Source organism: Leguminivora glycinivorella, chromosome 24 (genome assembly GCF_023078275.1).
Source record: "Leguminivora glycinivorella isolate SPB_JAAS2020 chromosome 24, LegGlyc_1.1, whole genome shotgun sequence".
NCBI lineage: Eukaryota > Metazoa > Arthropoda > Insecta > Lepidoptera > Tortricidae > Leguminivora > Leguminivora glycinivorella.
The window spans coordinates 9,639,244-9,656,956 of NC_062994.1; the positions used below are offsets into that span (position 1 = coordinate 9,639,244).

Below are 17,713 nucleotides of genomic sequence, written 5' to 3' on the forward strand. Positions count from 1 at the left end.
TGTCTAACGACATCACAAACTCAACTTTATATGAAGTACTTGTCAAGAATCTATTTGCAGTCAATATTTTTGTATAGAGACTCTGTGTTCAGGAAATAAGGTTGAATATTGTGAGCATTTTAGTTTAGTAACTGCAAAGAGGAGGGTATTTTGTACTGATGTTATATTTGTTTTAGCTAATATATGTAAATTGATGAATGAGTCCTCATTGTTTAATATATCGATATTACCTATGGTTTTCAAGGAAGGGGAATCCATATTTGATTTAGTTTATTTTGGTCATGGGTTTTTCGAAGTTATGTGTACATTACCATTACATAACATAGGCAGATTTTTTATTTGCCTGTTTTATAACATATTTTTTATCATAAATGAATGTGGTATAAATTTGGTTTGACGGTTTGGCAAATGTGGTTTGACGATATTTTTTAAATACATATTACTTACTAAAATAAAACATTTTTTTTTTACTTAGGTTAACTTTCGTTTATAGATTTTTTAATACTTCATTATTTACACTATCCGGTGATTGAACCTGGAACCGCTATTTTATAATAAAAAATAGCTAATCATTATAGTCAATAAGATTATCATTTTGCAAAATATGGCGAAACTTTTTTTGAATCGGTCTAAGTTAAAAGAAAAAGCGTATTTATGATGTGAGCGGCAACCCTCGAATCTAAAGATATCCTAATGTGGAATAGAAAACACTATATTTTTTTATTTATACTCTGTCAAACAAGTCTGTCAGTAAATAAGAACAAAGAAAACTATAGGTATCCATTTCTCTAGCACCCTAAAGAAAAGGATGCATACAGGGTGTAACAAAAATAGTGGTGATCCCTTTAAGGGCGTATTCAGTATCGTATTCTCATCAGGAAAAAGTAGAAGAAACTTTTTTTTCGCGAAAAAAATTTTTACCTTTGTATGGCGGTTCGGCCGATTCTCGCGGCCCGGCCCATATAAAAATGAAAATTTTTTTCGCGAAAAAAAATTTTTCTTCTACTTTTTCCTGATCAGAATACGATACTGAATACTTAAAGGGATCACCACCATTTTTGTTACACTCTGTATAGTTTTTTTTTGTTCTTATTTACTGACAGACTTGTTTGACAGAGTTAAGAAAATTCCCTATTTTTTCGTAAATACCGCAAATGGCATTTAGCAACACAACATTAAAATGAGAAATCTCTTAAACAACCTCCTCCTCTTCCTTGCGTTATCCCGGCATTTGCCACGGCTCATTGGAGCCTGGGGTCTGACTGTGACAACTAATCCCAAGATTTGGCATAGGCACTAGTTTTACGAAAGCGACTGCCATCTGACCTTCCAACCCAAAGGGTAACTAGGTCAAATTACTTTACCCACTAGTGGATAAAATGCGTTTTTACCCGCTGGTATTAAAGGACAAAACACGTGTTTCCGAGCTAGTGAGGGGAAAAATAAATTATTACAATTGGAAATCCACAATCATCAATTCATCCAAACAAAATTTTGTCAAGGTATTAGTTAGTTACTATTGGCGTTATTTTTGTACCAGGCGTTTATTCAAATATTTAACACAAATGATCTAAACACAATAATTGGAAAACAAGACTCCAGTGTATCGGCCTTAAGGCACTGGGGGGTTACCATGATGACGTACTAAAGACGTTCAGTTTAGGTTGAGAGAAAGGGACACAGCTATAGCAGTTACATAGCTCCGTCCCCCTCTCTCAACCTAAACTGAACGGCTTTAGCACGTCATGGTAACCCCCCTGGTCCCACCAAAAGCGAGTATGCGATGAGACACACAAAACTTGTATTTGTATTTGTATTTGTAAAACAAAATATGTAGTCGCTCCCGTGTAAATATAACCACAAAATTAAAATTTTGAAAAAACCCCCGACCGCGACATAGTGGACCGATTTTCATGAAACATGGCTAAGAACACTCCCGACTAACTCAGCTTTCAGACAAAAAAACTAAATCTAAATCGGTTCATCCGTTCGGGAGCTACGATGCCACAGACAGACACACACATACAGACAGACGAACAGACAGACAGACACGTCAAACTTATAACACCCCGTCGTTTTGAAAAAGAGACGCGAGGATAGCGCGAGCGAGTTATACCTACTCATAGTTCGTCGCCGAGCGATGGACTATAAATCGCTCGCTCTCTCTTTTTAACCCCCGCGTGCGTGCGTGAGTGCGTGTGTGTGTGTGTGTGTGTGTGTGTGTGAGTCTGTGGCATCGTAGCTCCCGAACGAAAACGATTTAAATTTTTTGTTTTGTTTGAAAGCTGAGTTAGTCGGGAGTGTTCTTAGCCATGTTTCATGAAAATCGGACCACTATGTCGGGGTTTTTTCAAATTTTTTATTTTGAAAAAACTTTAATCTTTTGTTTTGTTCATCGCCGACAGCTTATCGCTTTCTCGCTTTCGGTGTTACCTGTGCCTTAGGGATTTTACCGACGAGTGACTAACATAACATAACACTAAGATGAGACATGACACATGACAATTTAGCATTACAATATCGATATATACCTACTCATCAACTAGGGAAAAAGAAAACATCCATGACTCAGGAACAAATATCTGTGCTCATTACACAAATAAATGGTCTTATCGGGATTCTAACCCAAGACCGCGGCTCATCACTACGCGCTAGGCCAGACCAGTCACTGTCAGTTGTCTGGACTTTTTTCTTGAAAGTCAAATCTCTAAAGCCTTCGCAAAAACCAAAGAAAAATAAACAAAAGAAAAGATAAAACAAATAAACAGAATTAGCGAGTAAAGTTTTCTTAATGAACTAATTACTACCCTTTGTTCTAGTTTCGGGACAGTCTCGCCGAAGAATTTTGAACCTTATGTGTTTGTAAGAAGGCGGTGTTTGCTGTGCGGGGAGCATTTTGTCAGGGGGTCAAGAACGTTAGTGACGTAAGCAGGATAAGTAGTGATGGGGAAGTTATTAGTTTTAGATTATCGATAAATGATCTAGGTACTAAGTGAATTAAATATTATTGCTCTGCGATTCACAATCCCGAAATCTCAGAAATTCAGAACAGACAATAGTTATTTGTTATACAAGGGGGCAAAGTTGAATTTTTACGCCGAGTGTAGAATTGAAAAACGAGCAAGTGAAAGGATTCTGTAATTGAACCACGTGCGAAGCGAGTGGTTCGAGAATAGAATCCTGAACTTGCGAGTTTTTCAACACACGAGAAGTAAAATACATTTGCACCCGAGTGTAACACAAAACTTTTCCCCTCACTATGGCGAGGAAACTACGACGCAAAAAATGCATTTATCACTGCTTCCAGTAGTTGCACAGGTGGTAAATCATCTTTATTAGTAGATTCACCTACTGTTATCAATTTTAAAGCAGTGAATTTGACTTTATTCAAGGTCAAATTACTTTACCCACTAGTGGATAAAATGCGTTTTTACCCGCTGGTATTAAAGTACAAAACACGTGTTTCCGAGCTAGTGAGGGGAAAAAGCTTTTCTTACATGTAAAACCTACTCAAAATAACTTATGTAAAATAATACCTCTAGGTAATTGACAAATAAGGTAAAAAAAAAATAGGTAAAGTACAGCGGGGCAAATCTCGATTGGGGGGCAAATGTAACTAGTCCGTTTTTTACATTCTAAGCCCATTTAACATTATATTATAAATCCTTCCAAACATTTTAGCAACACAAACACGTTTATAATGAACACACGTACAAGAATGACACACTAATTATACTAATACGGTTCTATAACATTGTCGTTGCGTATAATAGTTATTTGTTATACAAGGGGGCAAAGTTGTATTTTAACGCCGAGTGTGGAATTGAAAAACGAGCAAGTGAAAGGATTCTATAGTTGAACCACGAGCGAAGCGAGTGGTTCCAGAATAGAATCCTGAACTTGCGAGTTTTTTAACACACGAGAAGTAAAATACATTTGCACCCGAGTGTAACACAAAACTTTTCCCTTCACTATAGCGAGGAAACTACAACGCAAAAAATGCGTTTATCACTGCTTCCAGTAGTTCCACAGGTAGTAAATCATCTTTATTACTAGATTCACCTACTTTTATCAATTTTAAAGCAGTTAATTTGACTTTATTCAAGGTCAAATTACTTTACCCACTAGTGGATAAAATGCGTTTTTACCCGCTGGTATTAAAGGACAAAACACGTGTTTCCGAGCTAGTGAGGGGAAAAAATATTTGTATTTGCTGCGAGGCAGGATTATGTATGTAATAGTAACATGTTAACGCGATTTTGTTAATATGAATAATTGGATCATAGACATGTATTTTACTTTGTAAAGACATGGTATACGAGGCAACGAATTATTTATTTATTTATTATTTAATCTTTATTGCACAAAAGAAAATACAATTATACACAAGACGGACTTAATGCTATAAGGCATTCTCTACCAGTCAACCTTCGGGCAAAACAGAGAAATTGTAGGCGGCGGCGGTATGGGGGTATTATGACGATTAAAATCTAGAAAATTATTTTGCTAATCGGCGAATACCTCTAGATAATGATATGAAGAATCATTATATTCTAAGTGAAAACCGCTTGAAAATGTTTGAAATGGAGTATACTCTGGCATGTGGAATATAGACATATTATATTCTATGAATCTTTTCTTTCCGATCAGTTTAGTAACAAAATTGTATCAACTAATGCTTCAGTGGTGCACTGTATGCGGGGGAGCGCCAATGGGATCCTAAAAATGATAGCAGAGCGTTTCGACTTTGACATTTTACTTATTTATTTTATTTCAAATATGTTACACAGTATGACCACAGAATACATATTGGTATGACAGTAAAAACCAAAGCACTGAGTAACCAAAAATACATAAAAGCATAACAAATAAAAGTAAGAAAAAAAAACCAACACATAACAAATTATCTAGATTTAGGTGACAACGCGGTGAGGATTTTGGGGCGATATATCGAATTACATGTGTACGTTTGTACGTTTATGATGCGGTAAATCTCTTAATTCACTTTGTATTAGAGATTTATGTAAATAAGAACGTAACATAGCATGTAAGTATACACTAACAAATATGGATTGTAATTTTCTGAAAATAAACAATTTTTAAATTTATTTATTTATTTTTTAGGACCACACACATAGGAAGGAAGGAGATCGGACATAAACAAATAAATAAATAAATCAATAAATAAATAAATACGAGTATTATAGGACATTCTTACACAGATTGACTAAGGCCCACGGTAAGCTCAAGAAGGCTTGTGTTGTACTCAGACAACGATATTGTACGATCTAGCTATCGTACAGCGTAGGTATAGCATATACTGTAGCAATGTCTTTACGCAAATATGCGCACTCGCGCGACCTAGATTATTTATTCAACACGTGTAATTGCATTAAGTACAAAAATCAGTGCATTAAAGACTATGGTTAACAACAAACGTATGTGAGTGATTTATGGGTTCCTGGGATTCTGACAGTACCGTCAACTGGCGCGTACTTGTTGGTCCTTCGAGCTTAGTGATGGTGTTCAGAGAAAGTTAGTGTGGTTACCGTTTCAACTCGGTTGGCCTCCCACAAGCGGGTCTCACCAACTTAGTTGAGAGGACGTGGTGTCGCACAATGGATTTCAAGAATACCTACTAAGGAACCGTGACAAGTTATTGAATTTGACATTTTGCATTGGGCATTTTAGTGCTATTGACACTTGCATTATTGACATTGACATTTATAGTACTATTTAAGGTACTTTATTACATTGGGCATTTTATTGCTATTGACACTTGCATTATTGACATTGACATTTATAGTACTATTTAAGGTACTTTATGACATTGGGCATTTTATTGCTATTGACACTTGCATTATTGACATTGACATTTATAGTACTATTTAAGGTACTTTATGACATTTTGACATTTGACAAATCATACCTGCTTGAAGAGCCATGGATGATTACGATCGTATATTGCAACGTCAGAGGGAGATCATCGATGCTATTCAGCGAGTGGAAACGAACTTCAAGAAAGACTCTGACTTCAGGAAAACCGAAGAATACTTACGGACGAGAATTGGCGCCGTAGACACGTTATGGGAAGAATTTGAGAAGAATAACTTGAAGCTTCGTGACGCACCTGACCAAACTGGGGAGTATTTTGTGGATAATGTGTACCAGCAAATGCAGGTTCGTACTGACAACATTCGTACGATGCTTTCAAATTACCGTTTTGGGATACGACATATTGGGATAGCATATGTTCAATCGAAAAGTACATTCAACTTATAAAAACAAAATGCAACAATGACTACACATGTTCTCCAATTATTGCACAATTCGAACACGAGTTAAATGAACTGCGTCACTACAACGATTTGCTGACAAGTCACCCTAACACAAACCGCCAACGAAGAGGTCTAGCCAATGGAGTCGGCTATTTAGCTAATACCTTATTTGGCGTACTTGATGATAGATTTGCAGAAAAATACGAAAAGGATATTGACACAATTACGAAGCGAGAGGATCACATCTTCAACTTGTACAAAAACCAGACATCCATACTTGAAGCTCACAACAATATTCTCAAACGCAACGAGATTATCATGAAGAATCAATTTGACTCAATTGCAAAAACCGTCCATAATCTAATCGAAGATGTGAATCAAGCACAATCCACGAGTTTACGTTTACTGAACTCGTTTTCGCTACTTTCGTCTATGGTAGCGGCGGATGTCATCATCTCAAATTTAAGAAGAATTCAAGATACCCTAGTTGACACCGTCACTGACATATACCATGGTCGATTAAACGTGCATTTACTACCCCCGATGCAACTCCAACAACAGTTAGAACTGATATCGGGGCACATACAGGATGACCTCACCATTCCAGTTGACAGCGCTGAAGACCTGTACGGGTTGCTCCATATCCACGTAAAAGTGACTCGAAAGACCTTAATAATGGAGATACGCCTACCATTATTAAACCGTGAACAGTTCGAGTTAGACGCTATTATCGACCTTCCACGCAGAAACGGAGACAACGCCCTTTACATCTCAACAGCAACGAAATACATTGCAATCAACGTCAAGAAAGACACCATAATTCCAATGACAGAAACTGACATTCACGCATGCAGCGCTCACAAAAATGATAAAATGTTCTGTCCTTTAAATCACCCTGTATACACAATGAAAGTCGGTGAATCTATTTGTGACATGCAATTGCTATTAAACAACAATAACAAACCTTATTGCCAAGCGACAGCCAAGAAATGCGCTGACAGGTGGATCAAATTACATGCACAAGACACCTGGCTGTATTCCTACTGCCAAGAGCACCCAATACGCGTGATATGTGATAACGGCGTGTCCACTGAGACATTGATCGACACGGGTTTGGTCACAATTCCTGCAGGGTGCGCTATAAGAGGAAAATCCTTCGTCATACATTCACAACATGATTACAAGAGTCAAATGTTTGTGCAAGACTTGTACATGGAAATTCCGAAAATATCACCGATCAATGACGTAATAAGAACATCCTTACCGAAAGATGTTCCTATTTTAACAGAAGATCATAACGAAGAATTTCTTGACATAAGCCAGAAATTAAAGACCATTAAAGAAGCAAATTTGGACACATTTGATAGAAATGACACCACACATTACGTCATAATCTACATTGCATTGGGAATTACTTCAACCATAACTATTATACTTGCTATCTGCAAATTGAAACGCAAGTCGACGCCTACTCAACCTGACACCCCACGGCAAGCAGTACTATCACTGACCCCTGCGGCCGCTTCTGCGACGACGAGCACGGCGCCTCAGCGAGCTACGTCCTTCTCAGACATCCCAATGACGCCGCAGCAGAGACGAAAAGTTAGCTTTAGGGACTTAAATGAAGAAACATAATCATTTACCTACCTTCTTTTACAGTGTTCACTACTATTTTTATAGCATTTCTTTGTTAAATTGACATATGGTTTTTACTCATTTATTTAACGTTTATAATTTTGCATACTCTTAGGTTGCTTCTCGTTGTTTTGCTTTATAAGTGGCAGTATGTACGATCTAGCTATCGTACAGCGTAGGTATAGCATATACTGTAGCAATGTCTTTACGCAAATATGCGCACTCGCGCGACCTAGATTATTTATTCAACACGTGTAATTGCATTAAGTACAAAAATCAGTGCATTAAAGACTATGGTTAACAACAAACGTATGTGAGTTATTTATGGATTCCTGGGATTCTGACAGTACCGTCAACTGGCGCGTACAGATATAATAATATATAATACATATATACATAGAAAACATCCATGACTCAGGAACAAATATTTGTGCTCATCAAACAAATAAATGCCCTTACCGGGATTCGAACCCGGGACCGCGTCGTAACAGGCACTACCGATTGCGCCAGACCGGTCGTCTAGACATGCTGGGCGATTTTGAATACCACTGTCACAAGTTCTTCACACACTATAAATCCTCCTAAGACGCGCGCAATACACGCGCATCATTTCCATGTATGTGTACATGCGAACGACCAGCGAGTAGTGTCATTACGCACGCACACAACGACAACTGTATGCTCAATGAGCTAACAACAGCGACACTTCCGCCAGCGGTTCTTTCTCTAGTATTATATGCTCTAAGATTACTACAAAAAATTATCGACTAGGATTAGAACTTATCGATAAAATCGTGTCGCATCCCTACGCCTGCAGCATCTGCACCGGTCGATGCAGCTAACATTCTGTAACACCCCTTACGTAAGTGCAGAGGTGCCATAAGGACATATACACACTTACGGCTTTCTGTAGCTGAAGCTACGCCCCCGGGCTTGGATATTGGTGTGTAATAACAAAATATTATGTTACTGTTGAGGATGAGCAGCGCCACGGGATGAGGTGTACTCAAATGATAGACACGAGTAGTAGTTAAAGTAATTAATTCCAATCAATCCAATCACACCCATTTATTGTATAAAGGTGTGCCTATATATACATGTTTGGGTTGTCGCTGACCAAGCAATATGCGTTATGTTATGTCGCAGTAAACCATTGTGTTACTGCTAAACACGGAAAGTGGCTAATATGCCATTACAGGTGGGCCGGGTTGTTTTGACTATTTGTAAAACAAAACAACGCCTCGGACACTGGCGATCAAATATATGAAAGAGGCGCGTTCCTAGCACACAGTCTAAGCTCGTGTAGGCGAACGCGTACCATGCTTGTATGAGTGAAATATCGTCACTACTTTGAAAAAATCTCGTATCTCACGCTGCTCCTCAAAGTTAAAACTCAGTAAGTCTATATGCAATTATGCATTCCATACATACTTACTACAATTTTCTTTTCATTGACAGACGAAGATACAAGTTTTTTTTAAAGTAGTGACGATATGACAGGTCGACTGTTCGTGTTTTTGACAGGCGATAACTGAGGTAACCGAGAGGGGGTGGGCGGCACTTTCAGCGGGGAGCGGGAGTGGCCATACTGTACGATAGTCGATAATACTCTTTATTATACTGTGCCCTCGGGCTATTAAATATTGGTGGACTGGGTTGTTTCGGCTATTTGTAAAATAAATCAGGCAGGCAAACACGGTCGCGCGATAAACGATATGTTTTATCGTTTATCGCGCCACCATGCTATCGGCGGTGCAGCGTTGTACACATTTAGATATACACCATGTATGTAGATGTTGAAATGCAAATTTAATAGCAATCTAGCTTAGCAAACATTGCCTTTACAATAACACCAGGCGTTTCAGTTATCAGCCATGAAATCCATACTAATATAATAAATGGGAAAGTGTGTGTGTCTGTTTGTTTATCCGTCTTTGACGGTATAACGGAACGACAAATTATGGTATGTATAACCACAAAATTAAAATTTTGACAAACCCGCTGACATAGTGGACCGATTTTCATGGCTAAGACACTCCCGACTAACTCAGCTTTCAAACAAAAAAAAACTAAATCGGTTCATCCGTTCTGGAGCTACGATGCCACAGACAGACACACACATACAGACATACAGACAAACAGATAGACAGACACGTCAAACTTATAACACCCCATCGTTTTTGCGTCGAGGGTTTAAAAATAGTATGGATAGATTGGATAGCCAAGAATGGACAGTTACTTTCGAAGTCAGTTAAACTGCGCAGTCCCTCGTAATCAGTAATCACCGGAACCACGACAACTGAAGACAAACAAGATTTATTCAAATTGCTTTTAACATGGGTTTCTCCCATTACTACTGTTACTTCTATCAAAGAGGATCGAGTCTTATACAGCGTTACTGTCAAAGTAAAATGTGTAATCACAGTGCATAGACTGCCATCTCTCGACACAAGCTTAAAACTTTTGAACCTCAGTTTTGACAATTTGGCCCATATTCTTAGCTTGATATGTGTTAAAAATGTTAAAATGTCAAATATTAATATTAGCGCCATCTAGCCGAGCGTCCCCCAAAGGTGTATCGCCATCTAGGTCACCGTACCTTTTTCTGTATGGTTTTGAGGTACGTTTTTTCTTAGACTTTATCTGTCTATCTATACGGATGGAGTTACATATGTCTTTTGCTTCTATTAGACATGCGCGCCGCCGCGGCGCGCCGCCGCTGAAAGGAGCCAGCGCGCCGCCGCCGCCGCCGATAGTTTGAATTTCGCGCCGAAATAGAGAACCATACAAGATTAATAATATTAAAATCCATTGAATATAAACAAACGAATGAAACGCGCGTACCCCGTGTCCCTTTAGATTCATTATAGTATTTTATGCAATTAACCGTTGCTTATGAGAGGTCAAAAATGGCGAGTGCTGTGGGTAACAATTTGAGACGGTAGTATACAAAAAGCTCTTCCTAATATCCCTATTGTATAAACGCTCTCTTTGAATGTTCTACACATTCCAACGGCGCTGCGAAGGCTGACAGGTTCTACTTCTAATCTAAGCCGTCAATAAATTTGCTGACAAACCAAACTGCCCGCCGCCGTTGGATGGAGTCAAGCGGAAGGAGCTGGTATTGCGGAGCGCCAGACCAGAGATGGGGACAGTACTCAATATTAAGGTCGAACCTTTTTTTTTTTGACGGAGTGGGAATGCAGTTACGCACGATGTTTGGGACTCGCCGTTTCTTTCCCCTCCCCTAGCAAGAGGGGGGAAACTTGGCCCTACCCACTAAACCCACTCCGGCGTTTCATCCTCTCTGCCGTTCGTGAGGGCGCGCTGGGATCGATGTATGTTCATCATGTCATTCACCATGGCGCCCTCCGGCATTTCAGAAACGCTTAATCCCCCAGGTTGGCATCGGGGGCTTAGGGCTCGAGGCGAGCGTACGTTCTTCGCCTTTGACCCTGCCGCCTGCGTCGCAGCGGAAGAGCGTCTGCGGCTGCTTCTCGCTCCATCTCTGCTTCTTCCTTCTGCGATATGATCTCTTCGCAGAAGGAAGCCACCGCATTCCAGTTTCTCTCGCTACCCAGCATGGCTTCTGCCGCCCTGAGGGAGGCTCTTTCTACCGCCCAGCGACCGCACTCATCCAAAGTGTGCTGGGTCGTGTCGTCCGCTGCGCCGCATTCGTGGCAGTGAGGCTCTCTCCGTATTCTGTGTAGGTAATGTCCGAAACAGCCGTGTCCGGACACCACCTGCGTCATCCTATATGTCAGGGCCCCCCTCCTGCGATTAAGCCACTCGTCCATCACTGGGTATGGTTCGGATTCTATAGGTGCTATTCTCCAAAGCATCCCTCCATCTTTCTAGCAGGCGCTCCGCGGCAGCCCGCAAACTCCTCTCCGCTTCCTCGGCGTCCGGGACCTCTCCTCGCTCCCTGGCTTCCACTTTAAGCCGGTACCTCTCTGCCAGCACCCCCGCGTCCAGCTCCCAAGGTGGGGTGCCGGCAAGAAGGCATGCCGCTGCGTGAGAGGTGGTGCGGTAGGCCCTCACCATCCTTTGGGCCACGAGCCTTTGTGGCCGACGGAACAGTGCCTTTGCGCGTGTCGTCAGTCGTTCTGCCCAAATGGGCGCTCCGTAGAGCGCCATGCTCCTGATGACTCCCGCATATAGCCGCCGACATGGGGTATTCGGCCCTCCTAGATTAGGTAATAGGCTGCCCAAAGCCGACGCCGCCCCCACGAGGCGAGGAGCGAGTTTCGCAAAGTGCTCCTCGAATGTCCACTTCCTATCCAGGACAAGACCCAAGTACTTGATGTAGGGCTTGACCTGACTCACCCCCCACCCTCACTGCAGTGCCCGGAAGTAACCGCCCCCACCCCCTCGTTCGCCCGAGGAACATAGCCTCGGTCTTTGGTAAGGCAACCCGGAGCCCCAGGAGTCCTATGCGCTCCACCGTGAGCTCGGTCGCCACCGCCGCCATCCTGAGTACCTCTTCTAGCTCTCTTCCCCGTACAGCCACCAGTGTGTCGTCTGCGTAACACACGGTGATCATGCGGGGAAGCTGCACCCCCCGGATCACCCAATCATAGCCGAGATTCCAGAGGATTGGACCCAAGACAGACCCCTGCGGAACCCCGCACGCCATAGCCCTCGATTAAGGTCGAACCTGCGCTTCATATAACGAAAGTCGCTGACGCTGACCCTGTAGTTTGGCCCTGTTCTATCGTTGGAACCCAATTTAGCTTCGTGTTTCACATGACTTCGAAACTGGATATGGTTCGTAATATCAGCACCAAGTATCCATACTCTTGGTTAGAGATGGTAAAAAGGATGCCCTGAAACTTTGGCGCCGTGGCAAATGGCGTTTTCATAGTAGAAAACGCACTAACTATAATTTGTTTGAACTGGGCTAGGTTAAGATTACCCAATTCTGAGACCAGAAACGTCTCGATCTCAGACACAAGGTTGCATCCTATAATAATAATAATAATAATAAGCTCGCTCGTCTGTTATGAGATTGTACATCCCACGGAAGTGCGGAGGTCGAGGCTTCCTAAACGCCAAAGATCTCCACAACCGTGAGGTGTACAATCTCAGGAATTACTTCCTTAACAACGAGTGCGGGATGCATCGTGATGTGGTGGCAGTGGACGGAAACCTCACGCCGCTCTCCTTGGCGAAAGAGAACTGGCGCAAACCTGTGGTACTAAATACTGCGGACCGCAAGGCGGTATGGGAGAGCAAGCAGCTACACGGGCGGTTCTACAAGGCCCTCACGGGACCCGATGTAGATCTGCTCGCATCGGTGAACTGGTTACGATTCGGGGACCTCTTCGGAGAAACCGAGGGTTTTGCCTGTGCAATTGCGGACGAAGTTATGATGACGAACAACTACCGGAAATATATCCTGAAGGACGGTACGGTCGACATTTGTCGGGCATGCCGCCGTCCCGGAGAGTCACTCAGGCATATTATTTCCGGTTGTTCTCATCTTGCTAACGGCGAGTACTTGCACAGACATAATCTCGTAGCCAGGATTATTCACCAGCAACTTGCTCTTCAATACGGCCTTGTGGACCGCGAAGTACCGTACTACAAGTACTTACCTGCGCCAGTTCTCGAAAATGGTCGTGCCACGCTCTATTGGGATCGATCTATTATCACTGACAGGACTATTGTAGCCAATAAGCCTGACATTGTGATAATAGATCGACTGCAACGCCGGGCAGTGCTCGTTGACATCACCATCCCCCATGATGAGAATCTCGTGAAAGCCGAGAAGGACAAGTCCAGTAAGTACCTAGACTTGGCTCACGAGATAACCGCCATGTGGGATGTTGAATCAACGATCATTGTTCCGATAGTCGTTTCAGCGAACGGTCTCATAGCGAAGAGTCTCGACCAACATCTTAAGAGACTCTCGCTAGGTGGCTGGATCAAGGGCCAGATGCAGAAGGCGGTGATCTTGGACACAGCGCGGATAGTCCGACGGTTCCTCTCTCTGCAGCCCTAACCACCGGCAGCTTGGGCCCTGCCCCGCTGCTGGCGGCACCCTAGGTTAGGTTTTTTATAATGTGTTTATATATTTTGTATTGTTTTGTATGTGGTTTTGTATTTTACTTTTATAATCATATTATAAAACCTAGCCTAAGAATTAAAATGAATAAAGAGGAATAATAATAATATCTTTATTGTACATAAAAGAGCAAGTTACATAATAACAGAGTTACATAATAACTATACTAGGGATTTGTACAAAGATGTCGGCTTGTAGTGGTCAAACTTTGACCCCTAAACTAGGTTAGTACCTGTGCCTTAGGGGCTAGAGTTCTTCCATTTTCATATTGAAGTCATTACAATATTGCAGGTCATGTAACAGTGGTTAAAGGAAGTGATAAAAAATTAAGCTTTAGACTCTTAACTATTTCAAATACTTTTTACACATGCATATATTGTTGTACCTACCTAGACAATTTAATTAATTAATTATTTACATTATTTAGTTGCCTATTTTTTTTAAGAAAGTATAATGAGAAGATTTTCTGTCTCATGATATGTTAACTTTTGCAGCCATGTTTCTAGTTTGATTTTAACTTCCCGCCTTGTTAAGCTGTAGATTTTTATTGGGTAGTTCTATTATTTCGTGCAAATCGGCAAAATTTAGGAGAATTTTTTAATTTCCATTTTTTTGTGTGGTAATGGTAAGAACTATGAAAAAGAAACATTTATCAATAATGCATTTTCTATTATACGCAAAATTACCGATTTATGAACAAAAGATTTTTTCCAAAAGAAATGGTAATGAAGTATAGAATATGGTAATGATGATAGATATTTATGGGAATGAAAATGCGATGATGGTAATGAAGTGTCAAATAAAAAAGCCAAAAACACAAAAAAGAGAAACAGTAATTAATAATAACATGTTCTATTTTAAATATACCTACTGAAAACGTAGTTTTGAATATTTACTTGTTACTTTCAATAGTCAGGAGCATGCTAATAAACGAGAATGGTAATTAACATAAAATGATGGTAATGAATTTAATACTGCAATTCATTACCACCGTTTTATGTTCATTACCATTCTCTTTATAGTAAACAGTAAATTACGGTAATGAAAAGAATGGTAATGAGTTTTCTTTACCTTTTGTCGATTAACTCTTTAAAAGCAAATGCTATTCTAGGTATATTTATTCACTAAGCTTTCGAATAGAATATTCATTATTTAAATATTCATAGTTCAATAAAACACGTAACAATTAAATAGCAAAACAGTGCAAATGGTAATGAAGAAAAAACGTACCAAATCCAAATCTCCGGCGCGATATATTTTTTTATAAAAAAATGGCACACGTCCGTCCTGTTCACTGTTTACTAGCCGACTGACGTGGTGATCGCGGTCAGAGCGAACGTCGTATAGAATAACACTTGCAATGCCTACTGGCCAATACCATTGTTGCAAATTAAACTTATGGTAATGAAATTATTTTCTGTACAAAAATATTTTGAAGCGGTGGATATAAATATCAATGTTAATACTGTATAAACCACCAAACTTTTTTTCTCTTATAAGTACTTCATCTAAATTAAGAGGTTAAATTAAAGCAGTACATGTAATAGTTATGTAATTTGCTCTCGAATCTATAAATCTAGGTTCTAACTGGTAATGGTAATGAAGTTTTAGCATGTTTATATTTTATTTATATATTTTATATTGCAATAATATAATTCATTTTAGATGCAAAGTATACCTATGAACCTTACGCAACATATAAAAAATATTTGAAATGAATTTAGGAGTTAGTATATGTTTTATATCAACAAACATATGATTTGCACGAAATGATAGAACTACCCTATTAGGCTATTTATTTTATTGTAAAGACGAGCACTTTGAGCTTCAATCTGTCGACGACCAAACATTGTGCGGCAAGTCACAGTTTTGCACACCGGATTTCCCTGTCGTTTTTGGGCATTTGCAATGTTAAACGGAGTTAAGGAATGCTGTCTCAGAATTGTACGCAATAAGTAAATCTGTCTTACAGATAGTACTTTGGACTCAAAGTATAGCTGCGCCGTGGGGAAATCGCGTCTTTTAAAGTGCATCACTTTGAGGATAGCTCTTTGCGCTCTCTCGGCTTTGAGCAGTGTTGTTTTATAGGTTCCACCCCACAGTGGGATACAATAGGTGATGACAGCTTGACACAGGCTTTGATAGACTAGAGATAGGATTTCGGTAGATGCCGAATGTCGAAGCTGCTTGAAAATGTATATAAGCTTACGAAGTCGAGTACATAGAGCGTCAATATGCGCTGACCAATCAAGCTTGTGATCCACATACACACCTAAATATTTAATATTAGGAACTACAGGGAGGGAAGTACAGGTGCAGTCTGTGGATTCGGGGGGGCAGATATGGACCCTTACTGTATTAGTACTATCCGGAGGTTTCGAGGTATGTGGAAGAGAGAAACGCACCACTTTCGATTTTTCAAGGTTCAACGTTAAAATGTTTTTCGTCAAACACTCCATGACCTTGATTGTTGCTGTCTCAGCGTTTTTTTTGGCCTGTTCCCACGTTTTGTCGTACACCAGCAGAGCCGTGTCATCCGCGTAGGCGAATATGTCGCAGTGAGGGATGGAAAGTTGACACAGCTCGTTGATGTATATGAGGAAGAGAGTTGGGCCAAGTATGCTTCCCTGAGGAACTCCGTAGTGAACAAATTCATCGTTACTACAGTAGGAGCCGATTTTGACACGTTGGGTGCGATTAGATAGGTAGTCACGAAAAATTTCTAGTGATATACTCCGACAACTGCTCAGGGGAGGCATTTTTGCACTACCTGTATAACGGCTATCCGTATTGTTATCATCTGTATAGCAGTGAATATTGTTAGCAGACAACAAATCATTGAATTGCAGAAGGAACAAGGTAAACAGTACAGATCCTTAGGATACGCCAACGATTATGAGCTTTTAGTTCGAGCATACTTATTCCGACAGTGACAACTGAAATGGTTCGCCTAAACAGGAAGCAGGAACCAATCTGCACAACCCTTTAGAAAGACAGTACGAGGTCAGTTTAAAAAGAGAAGAGCCTTTCGCCAAACCCTATAAAGGCCTTTGTGATATCCAGGCTAACAGCCAGTGCTCTCTATAGCTGTGGCGCAACGACAAGTAAGGTAGACAAAGAGGTCTCCAGCGCCTCGACCATGGCGAAGACCGTGCTGCCGGTCGATATTGAGCTGGTGGTCTTCAAGGTACTTAAAACTGTTTTCAAATCAGCAAGCGGACATCCCTTTTCAACTCTTATTTGCTCGGTTGAACCCAGGCAATATTGAAAAGAAGACAAAGCGACAAACAGAGAGCAAGGAAAGTCCACTTTCTCTTTTGCGTAATGAGCCAGTGAGTCATCAGGTTTGGGCAAGGGTAAAAGTGCAAGGAAAACTTGCAGAAGGTCTTCTGAACAGTTTCTAGTTCTAGTTATGTAGTATAAGAACTGGGAGTATAAATCCAGGAAACAGTGTGTATTTTCAGAAAGTTCTTCTAAAAAACTATACAAATTGGTAATACATGGTCGTAGATAAAGTAATGTTTGCGATGTTGTTGAACTGAGTCAAAAAGAGTCAATCAAATCATGCTGGTACCCATGCCTCTCACTTTTTTTGCCCAGTGTCTTAAAAAACGGTTGCATAATATACTATAAATAAGATTTTCATTAATATTTAACCCCATGAAAGTGATATTTAAAAGGTTGAAAAATATCTCACGCCGCCGGCGTTACGCCGCCGCCGACGATTTTTTCG

At 40.5% G+C, this 17,713-nt stretch overlaps 1 protein-coding gene across 1 annotated transcript; it reads right to left on the reverse strand.

The window, feature by feature from the left end:
• Nucleotides 1–11,693: 11,693 nt before the first annotated feature.
• LOC125238522 lies at nucleotides 11,694–12,050 on the reverse strand. Its single transcript, XM_048145855.1, has one exon. It carries the CDS (start codon nucleotides 12,048–12,050, stop codon nucleotides 11,694–11,696), a length of 357 nt encoding a protein of 118 aa, XP_048001812.1.
• Nucleotides 12,051–17,713: the final 5,663 nt, after the last annotated feature.

What these genes read in the sequence shown, in the direction of transcription:
- LOC125238522 (XM_048145855.1), bottom strand. Translation starts at nt 12,050, where the DNA reads ATGGCGCTCTACGGAGCGCCCATTTGGGCAGAACGACTGACGACACGC.